The sequence below is a fragment of the Carettochelys insculpta genome, chromosome 13, assembly GCF_033958435.1.
Source record: "Carettochelys insculpta isolate YL-2023 chromosome 13, ASM3395843v1, whole genome shotgun sequence".
NCBI lineage: Eukaryota > Metazoa > Chordata > Testudines > Carettochelyidae > Carettochelys > Carettochelys insculpta.
In genome coordinates, this window is record NC_134149.1 from 28714676 (window position 1) to 28729653 (window position 14978).

Sequence of the window (14978 nt, forward strand, 5' to 3'; positions counted from 1 at the left end):
TGATGTATTGAGAAATATACCAATTGCAGTTATTAAAAATTTCCCGGCCCTTTTGGCAAAACTAGGGGCATGTCTGCCAAATTTCTGCTTGGATAAATGTGCTTCTCCTATCTGAATCTCCCCCCATATTTTGAATCCTAAAACTGTTCTTCAGCTTCCCTTTAAAAATGTTGTTTAGTGATGTGATGTGGTGAGTTTGGTGGGTATCACCTGAGGTGTTCCTGTGTTTCAATAGAGTCTGTACATCTTTAAAGCATTTTGGGATCCTCCTGGAGGAAAGATGTGATAGGGTGCTATTTATTGATTAACTTTGCATTTTATCAACATTTAAACTACTTAAATTCATTTGATGCTCACCTAAAGAATTCTCCTGATGTTAATTTTATGTCTGTTCAGCTGGAAACTTATTATTTCTGATAACCAGCATCAGTTCACGCCCCCCCCCCAATAACAGCTGCTAAAAATCACAATGTGGAGTGATTTCTCTTTTGTATAATAAAGAAGTCTGATGAAATCATGTTGTCAACATGTTGTGCTGATTCTGGATAATGATGTCATCTCTTTACCTTTCACCAGCATTTCATCTGTATAACAAGCTGCCGTCTGTTGTGCCTGAAAGCTGCTTATTGATATTTGTGGGGCTCATCATGGGAGGAATCATCTATGGCTTAAATGACAAGTCCCCACCAGTCATGGACAGTGACATCTTTTTCCTCTATTTACTGCCACCTATAGTCCTTGATGCAGGGTACTTCATGCCCAGCCGTCCCTTTTTTGAGAATATCGGGACTATTCTTCTATATGCGGTAGTGGGAACTATATGGAATGTGTTTGGGATTGGCTTCTCACTGTATGGGATATGCCAAGTGAAATCCTTTCACCTGCAGGATATATCGCTGCTCCATAATCTCTTGTTTAGCAGTCTGATTGCTGCTGTGGATCCCGTAGCAGTATTATCGGTGTTTGAAGAGATACATGTCAATGAAAAGCTTCACATTTTGGTTTTTGGAGAATCGCTCCTAAATGATGCTGTTACTGTTGTAAGTACTATCCCTTTTTTTTGGATTTAGCATACTGAGGAAGAATGGTCCAGTGAGTATTGCTAGCCTGGGACTCAACAGACTCGTGTTCAATTCTCTGTCCTGCCAAAGATTTCCTTTATGAATTTAGCAAGTCCCTTAGTCTATCTCTGTTCTTTAGTCGCCCAGCTGTATAATGGGGACAGTTAGCACTTCTGTACCTTATAGGGATATTGTGAAGCTGCAAGCAAGTGGTATAAATTTTTGTTTGTTTGTTTGTTTTTTAGTGTAGAAAGGGCCAGTGGAATGTGGCTCACTGATTTTTATAGAGAGCTCTCATGAATGGCTGTGCAAAACACCTACTGGATATGATCAGTTCTAAACTCATGTATAACTCTCATATCTACTGTCTTTTCTCTGCAATCTTCCATTTGAGCAAATATGTGCATGTGATGACACCAAGATATGAATACAAAAAGTGAATTTGCAGAGAAACCTAACAGATTTTGTTCAGAAATATCGTGATGTGGGAATTAGATTGGCAAAATGAGTGGGGTGAGGAATGGGAGGGGAGAGACAGAGAGAGGGAGGGAAGTGAAGCTTTCCAGCCAACAAACTCTATATTAAAATTTAAAACAAAAGTATCTTGTTCCTGCAATTATTAGCTACAAGAAAGTATGATACTGGTGCTGAGCTGCCTCAGCTCCCATGGAGCTCAGCAAGTCTCAGGGATCATTTATGCAGAATATCAGAATACATTATCGTAATAGTCACTCTAGCCTGAAAGCCTGGGGACCCATGAAGTGTTCTTTGGAGTCAGCTCAGCACTTTGCAGGGTCAGGGCCTGGAATTATTTAAAATGTTTTTATTGACACTTGCTGCATAGTCATAATAGAAACAGGCATGTTTTGAAAGGAAAATCTGTTAATATTGTATCTTCTTCGTCTTTCTACTGTGAACTAAACCCCAATCCTCTTACTAGTTGCTTTATTTTAAAATAACAAGAGTGACTTTTCTTTGTGTCCAGTCTCCTGAGCAGCAAAATTCAAGCATCAACTTATTTTATACAACAGTAAATTATTTTCCTTTCACTCTCACTGCAGAATCCTATTCTGCACTCATTTAGGGCCTGACCCAGAGCCCACTGACCTGATTGCAGAGGACTTTAGATAGCATTACTGTTAATGATAAGAATTTTAACTGGGATACGACTAGAAGGAAGGTAGGGAGCAGTAATGTGTGTTCAGATGCTTTGGTTTCAGATAAACACTATCAATGAGTCTGTATTTATAGCTCTTCATGAAGCAGCTAAGGTAGGAATTGACCTCTTCCTTGGTCATTTACATTAAAGAGAAGCGAGCTTCATAGCCTGACTGGAGCCATTAAATTCAGACATTGCGTCCCACAGGCGAATTCTCATTGCTCATTTGTTTCATAAACTTGATTGGCAAAACAGCTGTTTGTGGTGTTCTAGCTCTGCGGGTGGAGGAGGAGAGGTTTGGACGGAATGTGAATCAGGTGATTCACATGCTCCAAATGTGCTGGGAGGGGGTGGGGGGCTCAGATAAATGCAGGGCTTGGGTGTCCTGGAGTTCCAGAGGCATGTGGGGGTGGGGGGCAGGCAGAGGGGCCCTTGGGCTGCAGGTGGAACCCCAGTGGAACCTGCCCATGAAGATGTCCTTACAGAACATCCCCTCTGTACCATTCCATGGGGAGGGGCTTGTCTCTCTTGATGGGTCATGGGGAAAACCCGCTGTTCCCAGAGATCTGCAGCAGGTCTAGGGCAGCCCATGAGGAAACTGCTTGCCTTCCCACTTGGCCATGCTCCTGGCAGGCCCCCCATATCCTTTGAAGCCCCAAGAACCAAGCTTAGGCTTTGGCCACATTAGAGCATAAAGTCAATTTCAAGGTACTTCGCTAGATTTTATAACGTGACTGTCTTTGCTGCAAATATCACCAGGTTGATTGTAAGGGGCAAGAAGGTTGACTTTCTTGCCCTGCCCCTCCCTGGCAGTGTAATGCCAAGTTCAAATTTAAAAGGATGAACTAATGCTAGCGTGGAAACACTGTTATTTTAAATTGATTTTATTGGCCTCCGGAGGTATGCCACAATGCCCCAAATGTGTCCGTCGTGGCTGCTTTCACTTCCACTGCTCTCCAGGTGTGCAGGAAGTAGGTAACAGAAAGCCTGGGAATCTGAATTCATTTTCTTTCTGGCCAGCATGGCTAGCAAACGTCAGGAGCAATTGCATCTCACCATGAGTTCTCAGGGTCACAAAAAAGCCCCAGCGTGGAGCCATCAGGAGAGCCAGGATCTCATTTCTGTGTGGGTGGATGATTCTGTGCTGAGTAAACACCACGGACACTCAGTAATGCGGTGTGAAAATGAAGCTCCCCCCACACCACGTGGCTGCTAGGATGTGCAGGCCATGCTTCCAGACAGTGGTATGTCCTGTCCTGCATGGGGTTTCAGTGTTTGAGAGGGCTTCTCACCTGCACGGGATTTATCAGGGGAGGCTAAGAATCTTGTTTTCTGTGGTTCGCATTTTACAGGGCTGCCCCTCCCAAATCACCATGTGGCTGGCAGGGTAACCACCTCCACCCCACCATGTGACTGGTTGTGTAACCCCCTCCGCCCCACCATGTGGTTAGCCCCCACCCCCCTCGCCCACAAGGCTGCCTGGTTATGCGGACCATGCTTCCAGACAGCTCCATGACCTTGTCCTGTGTGGGGCTTCAGCGCTTCAGAGGGCTCATCCTTGTGGTTCCCTTGCAGGGCTAGCGCGAAATGCTAGTCACCAGGCTAAGCTGAAAAAGAGGAGATTCCTTACAGCATTTAACAATGGACTTTTACAGGACTGCCCCTCCCAAGCTGCCATGCAGCTGGAGGGTTAGTTCCAACCCCACCATACCATATGGTTGCTGGGCTGTGCAGACCATGCTTGCAGACAGCATCATGCCCTGTCCTGCACAGTGTTTCAGTGCTTGAGAGGGCTTTTTCCCTGCAGAGGATTTAGCAGGAGAGACGGAGAAACTTGTTTTGTGCGCTGTGCGTTTTATGGTGCAGCCCCCCTGCCCACACTATGCTGCCATGAAGTTATTACAGTTGTTAGCAGGCCCTGCTGGAACTGTGTTTCAGGACATCTGCCTCTGCCCTGTTCTGCAATGGGTATTTTCTAAAGAGCGCTGTCTTCTGTCTCTTTTTAAAAAGTAACCTCAACCCAGCAGGTTCTTTGGCTAAAGACAGTTCCTTATGCTCTCCCTGCAGGGCCATACTTTCTTCCCAAAGCATGTGGCTCAGGGAGTGATTTCCTGTGAAGGAATGGAGCTTATAGGCTCTCTCTCTTCCTTCCCTCTCCCACACAGGCAGTTGAGCTAGGGCCTCTTTACCAGAAATGTTAAGGGAATCCCTTAACTCTTTAGTGAGGCCAACCGGCAACAGTCTCAAGGGTTCATCTTTCCTCAACTTTTCTATCATCTAAAACTTCCTTAACTTTTCCTTCTCTTCTCTTTAGTCTTGGTTTCCTAATGAGTCTTGGTGCTTGAGCCACCACTACTTCTGGCGAGGTAATGGCGCCTTCTAGTACTCTAACCACTAGACATCAATATCCTTCTAACCGCTAGACACCAATGTCCTCTCAGATTCCATAATGAGTCTTGAAGTAACAGTGCTTGAACCATTACTACTTCTGATGGGCTCCTCGTCTCATGTTGGAGACATCAGTGTAATTGCTCCTTCCAGCACTTTAATCACTAGGCACCAATGCCCTCCCAGCACTGGGGAGAGAAGCCAGGAGTCCTGCTTACCAGACATCCCACCCTCTAACCTCCTAGACCCCACTCCCAGGGCAGGAAGAGAACACGTCATTGTATCTTCTTTCTTTGTGAAGATAGTGGTCCATGTGGTCACAACAGATGATTCTGTTGGTATCTACACTAGTCGCAAATGGCACTTGGGTATCATGGGCTTCACTAGAGAAGAGACTCTTGGTCCAGAAGTAGTGCGCTCTGAATTTATTTGAAGTAATGACAGTACTTGAGCCACTACTATGCTCTGAGCAGATTGGCACATCAGTAGCCAGCTCTGACAATGACAATCATCCAAGCATCCTGATGCAGGGGTAGGCTTTGGAAAAATGTCCGTTTGCTTTCAGTGCAGGAGGGATTGAGAGCAGCGCACTCTGGGATGATGACATCACACACCCAGAACCACTTGCAGAAACTTTTGGCACAGAAACCCAAAATGCAATGGGGCTACAGGAACTGTGTGATAGGTACCCACAATGCACTGCTGCTACAGTCGACCTCAGGCAATTTAGTGGGGATACACTAAGTCAACTTTGTGAGCAGGTGTGGACACTCAACTTAAACTTTATAAAATCGAGTTACAAAGTCGACTTTAACAAATTCATCTTTATTCCCAAATGTAAACATAGCACTAGGCCACTTAATCTTTTCTTGGAAATCTCTGGGGCCATATTCATAAGGAAAAACCCATTCGTAAAAGAATAGAGTGTCATTATCACAACACGAGGGAAGTATTTCATTGCCCTGGCAGAAGTGCCACAAATATTTAATAATCTCACCATTGCCTGCAGTCATCTCCAGCTAATGGTTTTTTTTGTCTTTCCTTTTATTTTTCTTCTAGGTGCTGTACAAGCTGCTTAGATCCTTTTGTGAAATGTCAACAATCAAAACTGTGGACGTATTCATAGGAATTGGGAAATTTTTTGTGGTTGGAATAGGAGGGGTATTGGTAGGCCTTTTATTCGGGATGACTGCGGCCTTTACCACACGCTTTACCAAGAATATCCGTGTAATTGAACCCCTCTTTGTCTTCCTGTACAGTTATCTCTCCTATCTCACTGCAGAAATGTTTCATCTCTCTGGTATTGTAGCGTAAGTACACACATGGGTATCCTTTTTCAAGTGATGCTTTTGGCTATATTCAGAAAAGAACCAGTCATGAATACATCAGCATTGCTTCATCTGAGATGTATGATACACATCTGTGTAAAGAGAAGAAAATAGAAAAGGCTTTGTCATAGTTTTGGGACATAACTATACTGCATGCGCTATACAGTTATGCATAAATGGTGATACACGTTCTTCCAGTGCGCACACATTTTCTGAGGATTTGAAAGACAGAACATGACCTTAACAGAGTTCCACAGAGCAGATGACGTCGGACTTTACGTGATTTAAAACATTAGAGGACTTAAGTTGAAACAATAAATTTCAGGGAGTAGAGATCAGAGCAACTTGTGTAATTTAAAAACTGGAAATCATAAATAGGCCTGATTGTTAGTGTTGGTCTAAATTCAGAAGTTTCATCAGTTCAGTGAGGCCTCCAAACATATGGATGTTTATTCAAGTTTGGGGTAATGTCTTTGGTCTGGAAAACTTGCCTGGCCAGTATGTGTGAGCCATCCAGTGCTTTGCCGTTTTGGTTGGGCCAGATCAGGCTTTCTACCAGCATTTTGTTGAATGTTTGAAAATTTGGATCCCAGTCAATACCAGGATGTGAAGAGGTACGCTGACTGGTTCACTGGATTCTTTGAACATTAGAAAAGTTTGGTTGTGACCCACATTTTGGGCAAGATTTGAATATATTCTGACTATCTCCAATGATTTGCTCATCCCTACTGATTAGCTTATCCAGGTCTATACCCTGCTTTTGCTTTCTGATGGTATGATTAGGAGGGTAGGATCACACATGGTGATTAGGGCAACTATGTGGTAGGTTGCACATTGCTTCTTTTAAAAAAAAAGCAGACGACTGCTCATCTTCCACCCTGTTGCGTACACTCCAGCATATGTAGTAACTGGCCAAGACCTAGGTGCACCGTTAGCCAGCAGCCCTTTGAATGATAGCAGTTGAATGCAAAATAGCCAGTCCCATAGCGCTCACTTGAGTGTTTGGTATCATGCTCTACTCTTGCTCCTGTGATCAGCTCAGTTCTCACCATCATCTTCTCCTAGCATGGCTCTGGTCTATCCAGGACAAGATTTAGCTTCTTGCATTTGAGCTTAATTTTCCTGTAGCAACTCAATCTGCAGGCATACTTTCACATATTATGCCACAAAACAGCATTCATCAGCAGCTGCCACACAATGGCATCATGATCGCTGGTTTCCCTTACGCTTATATTATGAAGTGGCAATGTGCGTGATGACACACACACACTGATCTTGAGGCAATCAAGAGCCAGATTTGTCTTTCTGTTAAATGGACGTAATTGCAGAATAACTCCACAAACCTCAGTGGAATTATACCTGATTTCAACGGCACAACTGAGAGTAAAATTTGGCTTGAGCTAGTGTGGTGCATATGAAGTCGGATGAGTGTGTCTCTAAGGGTGTTTCTCCATGGTGGGTGTTGTGCTACAAGGGTTTGATTTCTTAAGGGCACGCCCATGCTGTGCCCTAAGTGGTTTGTGTAGAGGAGTGGTGCTGAGCCTTTTTGGACTACTGGGCCCCTTTTTCAAGAGTGTGACTTGTGTTGTGTACCCCCAAGTTTCACTTCACTTAAAAAACTTACAAAGTCAGACATAAGAATTCCAAAGCGTCTCAGCGTGCTATTACTGAACAATTACTTGCTTTCTCATTTTTACCATAAGGTTATAAAATAAATGAGTTGGAATATAAATCTTGTACCTACATGTTGGTGTATAGTATACAGAGCGGTGTAAACAAATCACTATCTGTATGAAATTTTGGTGGGTATTGACTTTGCTAGGATTATTTATATAGCCTGTTATGAAACTAGGCATCTAGATGAGTTGAAATACCCTCCTATAAGACACCTGAGTACCCTCAGGGAACAAATACCCCAGGTGAAGTTCCACTGGCATAGATCCTGCTGGTTCCCTAGCCTGTCAAACAGCAGTACATTAAATCACACATAGGAGCCTGTAGGGGGCCTCGTCACTGATGCTTCTGTTGCTTTCCTTGACTGTCATCCTATTTTGCACTCATGAGTGTGACCCTGATCCCTCAGTGACCACCCTATGAAAAGCCCATTGTGCCAATGTGAAATCCTGCAGTAACTGGAATTCCCTTCATGGGTCAACCCAGGCAGGAGGTTTGGAGAGTACTTGAGTCGCAGTGCTGCCAGCGCTTGTCATCCTCACCAGTCTCTTAGTATTCAGTATTGGGGGTTTTTTTTAAGATGCAGCACCTGGAGCCTTAGGAGTACATGAAAATCTTAGTTACTATTGAAAAAAAAAATTGTTTCTGGCCCTCATGATTGCAGGCAGACCTTGAAAACGTGAACCCTAAAAGCATAAAAACCAGAAATCAAATAAAAGAACTCCAGGGTCCTTGTAGTAAAAAATCTCATGGTTTTTAAGACCATTTCTAGCAGCTTGAGTGCTTGGGCTGGCAGCACTGAGACTATCAGTGAGATAAATGTATCCAAGGGAGAAACATGTACATGTTGTTCAATTTCCAGCTGATCAGCCCAATGCAGGGGGCAATGAGGATGTCTTCTCTGGAAGCGGGGAAGGCATATGACCATACAGAAAGAGATGATCTTTTTCATAACTGAAAGTGAATGGGGAAGTGGTAACACTGAAAGGTCACAAGGCTGTTCAAGTGGAACATGGCATTTGTTGAACTATGCGTAGCTGCACTATGTTTCTGGAAATAGTAAAGGTTGATAGCCAAGAGTAATGCAAAATACTGATGTCTGAGCTATAGTTAAAATATATGTCTTCTTTAACAAAGACTTTTAAAAATCAGAAATTATTTTTGTTTAAATGTTGCAAAATCATTGCTGTACATTAGTTTTAGTATCAGTCCAACAAAGGATTCAAGAGACTAATTCCGATCAGGAAGGGAGACACCTTTCCTATACAAAAATCCTCTACAAGTTTCCAGAGGCAGCTAACTAGAGCCATCAAGGTTGCATAAGTACAGCCTTATCTAATAATTGAGAGATACTCATTTTTAATCGAAGAAGTTGACTTTAGCCTTTAAGAACATGATTAACTAAGGCCTCAATACTTCAATCTTGAATCAGACACCAAAATGCCCCCCGACATCAATGAAAATTGTGCCTGAGGAAGAAATGATTTAGTCTACAAAACTGAACCTAGAATTTCTAATGGACAAAGGGATCTTACCTTAGAACAAAAGAAGTTACAGATGGAAAAGACTGCATGAGGTCTCCAATCCATTGCCTTGGCAGGGGTGGCAATCTGTTCTCTTTGATCCTAACTTCGGAAACAGTCATCCAGTGCTGCCAGTCACAAAAGTAAAGCTAATACTTTCCTAAGGACTGTAAAGTGCCCCTCACTGTCAGGGATATTTGTGTTTTAGATGACTTCAGTAATGATAAGAGAAAAAAATAAAACATTAAACATCCACCGACTAGTTAAATATAGCGATATCTGGATGATCTGTTTTGAAACCAACAATTCATTAGTATAGGTTGAATCTCTCTAATCTGGAATCATCCTGTCCAGCCAACTCCACAATCTGGCATAAATTTAGTTAGCCAGACAACCACTTTTCATGGGTGTGGCAAAGTTTCTTGTGGTCCCATAAATTTTGTTTCCAGTCACTAGTCCTGGCTTTCAGTGGTCTGTGCTGTTATTTAGCTGTAATTTACCCCCTAAATGTCTTCTAAGAGCTCAGTAAGCAGTGGAAGTGTTGGTAACGTGCTGGAAAATACTGATGTCCTGTAGGCTGGAAAATTCTCTCACATGGCACCAGTCAGGTCCCGAGGGTGCCAGACGAGAGAGGTTCAACCTGTGTTGTGTATAAATAGGAATCTTCTATACTTTGCAGACTTTTGTTCTCTAGAATGGCCAATACAAAGCAATATTTCAGTATTGTTCAAAAAGTTATAGCTCCTGGGAAAGGGTAAGCTAAGGCTTTCTCTAGTATTGTGTGACGGAACAGTGAAATAAATATGCTGCATCATCACCGTGGAAGGAGCAGATGTTCAGTCTCAATGGTGTTTCTTTCTGTGGCAGTGTACTATGCCCATTCTGATGCCCATTTGCTGGTTTAAGGGGCCAGCTCCTCAGCTGTGGCCAAAGAATGTACAGCATAGTTCAGGAACACAATCTCACACTCCCATTGGCCGGAAGCTGGCCAATGGGAACTGCCTGGGCTGTGCTTGTGGCATAGGCAGTGTGCAAAAAACCCTTGCCCCCAGGGGCGTGCAGCCTTCAGAGAAGCACATGCCCCACACAGCCAGCCACTCTGATTAGCATGCAGGGGATGGGGGGGGCAGAGGGGATTTGGAAAGCAGGGAACCTAACTGTGGGTCCCACTGGGCTGCTGGTGAGGAACCACACAGGTCAGTGTCTCCCAGCCAGAGAGGCACCCCAACCCTCCCTCCCCAGAACTACTGCATCTCTGCATCCCAGATCACAACCCAAGCCCTCTGCACCCCCACTCCTGCATCCATACCCCCTCCCAGACCCAGCATCCCAATCCCCTGCCCCAGGTCACCACTCAAACTCCTCTCCTTCTCCTGCACCCCACCCCAGTACAGAATCCTCTCCAGCACCCTTCCTGGACCCTGACCCTAACCCCTGCTCCAGGTCACACCCTCCTTCACCCAAACTTCATCCAAGACCTCAAACCCCCTCCTGCACCCCAGTCCCCTACCCTAAATTCCTTCCTGTACCCAACCTTCACCCCTGACCACACACCTCCTTCATTAACAAGATGGAAAAGCACAGCTCTTAGCTGTTTATCAAATTCTTGGAGTGGCCACGCCCTCAAAATTATTGCCCACCCCTGTGCTAGCTCTTCTCAATGAAATATTTATAAGAATGTGTTAACACGGGCAAACCAATGCATTTTCCCCCAACCTCATTCTCAGACATAGGTGAAAACAACAGCCTGAGGCAACATCCAAAATGGAAAATTTCAGCCCAAATAGTTAAAATTTGGCAACATTATAAGGAGTGGAAAATAGGGTTGCATGATGAAAAGCACTGGATAACATTAACTATAGGTGTTCCCACCTGCCCACAGTAAAGGGAGTATCTTAGCATTTATTCATTAAGGGCTACATTTAAATACCCTTCTTCATACAGCATAGTCTCTTTCTGAACAAGTAGTCTCCCTGATTTTTAATGGAATTACTTGTGTGTCTCAGTGTACCCAGAATCTGATCGTAAACTAAGTCTCACATTGTCTTGGAAAGGCTGTGGTACAATTTTTACCTATCTAGCATATTCCTCCAGTCTATGTACTGTATCTAACTGGTTTATTTTCTTTCCTCAGAATTATTGCTTGTGCTATGGGCATGAAACGTTATGTGGAGGCGAATATCTCTCTAAAGTCTCACACTACAGTCAAATACTTTATGAAGATGTGGAGCAGTGTTAGCGATACCCTTATCTTCATCTTTCTTGGAGTCTCTACCATTGGAGACAACCATGAGTGGAGTTGGTCGTATATCTGCTTTACCGTCATTTTCTGTCTTATTTGGAGAGCACTAGGTAAGGTGAAAAAAATGCTGTTTCTTTGTGGGAATGAAGTGTACAGTCTCTGAATTTATTATGGATCTTGTTTAAGTGAAGGAGGAGTGACTTTTTGAAAAGAACTTGTTGCTTTACATTCAGAACATAACCTTTAATTCTAGTTGCTGGTTCTTCTAGCACTTCCACCATTTCTACCATGTTTCCAGCTCACTTTATCACATCCTTCAGTTGAAAATATGATTGACTTTCTGTGTTGGATGAGAGAAACTGGTTCCTGAGAAACTGTGGGGAGTTTGTTGGTTTTGGAGCTTATCATCCTAAGCATGAGTCCTATTGTCTCTTCTTAATGTGGTTGTTGGTCTCTGGGTGCAGATTGATTCAGATGAGTGCTTCAGGGTAGGCTTTGACTCCTGAGTACTTAGCTCCCCTAGAGTGTATTCAAAGGCAAATGCTGTCTCAGTGGAAAGCAGTAAGTTATGCATTGGCTTGCTTGCGTATGAATCATTGCACTGTAGCTGGGAAGGTGATGGACCAGATGTTATGTGTAAGCAGTTCTCTCTGCTGGCTGAGCTAATGAGCTGGATTATTAGCTGGAGGCGCAGAGGTCTGGGCTTGGTAGTGAAGTGTGAATCCCAGTGCACACCTATGTTGTTCACCACCAAATAAATTATTTTGTTAGTCTTTAAAGTGCTACATGACTGCTTTTGTGTTTTGATAGAACACAGACTGACATGGCTCTCTCTGTCACTGTGCAGCTGGGTGATCATTCGAGAGTCTTTAGACTCAACAGGTAGCCATCTCTTACATTAGATGTGGACTGGCAGTATATTAAAACCACAGCAATAACTGTGCCGAAAATCAGAGCAGATTCCTCCTGGCTGTTGTTCTTGCACTCACAGTGCTCAGGAACTGCTCCTTCCTCCTCCTCTGTGTCCCAAGGGTGGGGAAGATGGATGTACATTTTTCCATTCATTGGTGCACTGTGCAGCAGAGCTGGCCACCTATGCAGGAGGAGCAAGCTGTATCACAGCTGGCACACAGGGGCTCTGCGGGGAGCTCCTGGATCCCGTTCTGGTTCCCTGTGGAAGAATGTCTTTCACTGAGCTGGAAAAAAAAAACAAAAAACAAAAAACAAAACCAGCAGTCATGTAGCACTTTAAAGACTGACAAAATAATTTATTAGGTGATGAGCTTCTGTGGGACAGATCCACTTCTTCAGATTAACAACTTTACCAGAACAGACTCAATGTATAAAGCACAGAGGTCCAAAAATTGTTATCAAGGTTGGCAAATAGGGAGAGCAGAGGGACAGCGAGGAGGTGTGGGTTGGGGAAGTTAAGAGTTAGAGAACACATCAAAGTATGTAAAAGAGTCCTGATAATGGGTCAGGTAATTGCTGTCCCTGTTCAAACCACATGTTAATGTGTCAAATTTGAATATGAATGTTAGTTCTGAGCAATCCCTCTGTAAATGGTTGTTAAAATCCCTTTTCAATAGAACGGCAAACTTTCAGATCTGTCACAGACTGGCCCACTCCATTAAAGTGCTGGCTAATAGGTTTGTGTGTTTGACAGACCTGTTTTTTCCCATAGACAACCTTCCAACCTTCTGAGGATTCTCATTAGCAACCACAGGCTATACCACAAAAACACTAATCCTGGAACTTTTCCTTGCAACAAACCCCATTGCCACATATGTATTCTGGAGATACCATCACTGGACTTAGCCATGTTAATTACAGAATCATGGGGATGTTCTTCTTTTCCTCAACTAACATCATGTGCCATCATGTGCCAACAATGCCCACACACCATGTATATAGAAAACAAAGCAGCAGAAATGTAGCGCTTTAAAGACTAACAAAATGATTTATTCGGTGATGAGCTTTCGTGGGGCACACGCCCTTTATCAGATCAGTTTCATTTCCAGTACAGACTGACATTTATAAGTACAGAGGTTCAAAAAATAATTGCAATAAAAACTGACAAATCAAATAGGATTGAAGGGTGGGGGTTGGGAGGATGTTAATAGTCCTGTCTGAGATAATTAGGAGCACCAATGGAAGGGAAGCAGTCTTTGTAATGCATGAGGTAACTGAGGTCTCTGTTCATACCGCATGTTAATGTGTCGAATTTGAATATGTACTGTAACTCACACATCTCTCGCTCTCATTTGTTGTTAAAATCTTTTCGTTCCAGGACACAAATTCTCAGCTCTTTAATAGAATGGCCCACTCCACTGAAGTGTTCACTGACTGGCTTATGTGTATTGAGTTTCATGATGTCTGCTCTGTGTCCATATATTCCACGTATATACGACCGACTGCAAACACTCTTTGACAAAGAATGAATGGACATAGAACCGACATCAAAAGACTCCAAATACGCAAACCTGGCAGCCAGCACTTTAATGGAGTGGGCCGTTCTGTTAAAGATCTGAAAGTTTGTGTTCTACTGAAAAGGGACTTTAACAACTGTCTACAGAGGGAATGCTCAGAACTAACATTTATATTCAAATTTGACACATTAACATGTGGTTTGAACAGGGACAGCAATTACCTGACCCATTATAAGGACTCCTTTATATACTTTGACGTTTTATCTGACTCTTAACTTCCTTACCCCACACCTCCCCGCTGTCCCTCTGCTCTTCTGATTTGCCAACCTTGATAACGATTTTGGGACCTCTGTGCTTTATATTTGAGTCCGTTCTGGTAAGACTATGATCTGAAGAAGTGGGTCTGTCCCATGAAAGCTCATCACCTAATAAATTATTTTGTTAGTCCTTAAAGTGCTGCATGACTGCTTTTTTGTTTTAATAGAATACAGACTAACATGGCTATCACTCTGACACTATTGCAATGAGCTGGTATAGCTATGCACTACCCTTTTCTATGAGCTGTGCTCTCAGTTATGCCTAGAAATAGGAATCAGTGAATGGATCTGAACTTCACCACAGAACAACAGTAGAAGGCCAGTAGCATTGATAGGAGAAGTGAAAACTGGCAGGAAGCATCATTTCCAAAGTCATTTCCTCCATGTCACCAACGCCACAAAACACATGACTTGTGGGGTATGAGCCAGATATATTATAGGCCAGATTTCAGTGCCCGCTCACAGCACTGGCTTTGCATTTTGCTACTTTTGTTTTAGTCAGTAAAATCTCTGTCAAGCATGGTTTGGAATCACTCTTCTGTGGAGACAAATCTTGTTGTCCAGAAATACAGAGAAACACATTTCCGTTCAGTCCCCTGATCTAACTAAACTCTGTCAGCTTTATATTCCTACACTGGATTCCAGGGGCTGCCACATATCATCAGGGCTGCTCGTTTCTGGCCTCTCCCTGGAGCCTAGAGTGTCACACAAGAAGGGTTGATCTGGGCTTGTTCCTGGCCCAGAGTTTGGAAACTTTCTCAAAGACAAGATATAAACAAAAAATATGCAACTGTAGGGACGTACTATATAGGCTGGTATTGTGTTCCATTGTTCTATTATCTTTGCTTTTGTTTCTT

At 43.3% G+C, this 14978-nt stretch overlaps 1 protein-coding gene across 1 annotated transcript in view; it reads left to right on the forward strand.

The window, feature by feature from the left end:
• Positions 1 to 14978, forward strand: part of LOC142020377 (sodium/hydrogen exchanger 2-like) — a 65994-nt gene that overhangs the window by 1800 nt on the left and 49216 nt on the right. The window contains exons 2-4 of the mRNA XM_075008133.1: positions 577 to 1040; positions 5668 to 5918; positions 11268 to 11485. Coding sequence (XP_074864234.1) covers positions 577 to 1040; positions 5668 to 5918; positions 11268 to 11485 — 933 coding nt within the window. The remainder of the gene's footprint in view (positions 1 to 576; positions 1041 to 5667; positions 5919 to 11267; positions 11486 to 14978) is intronic.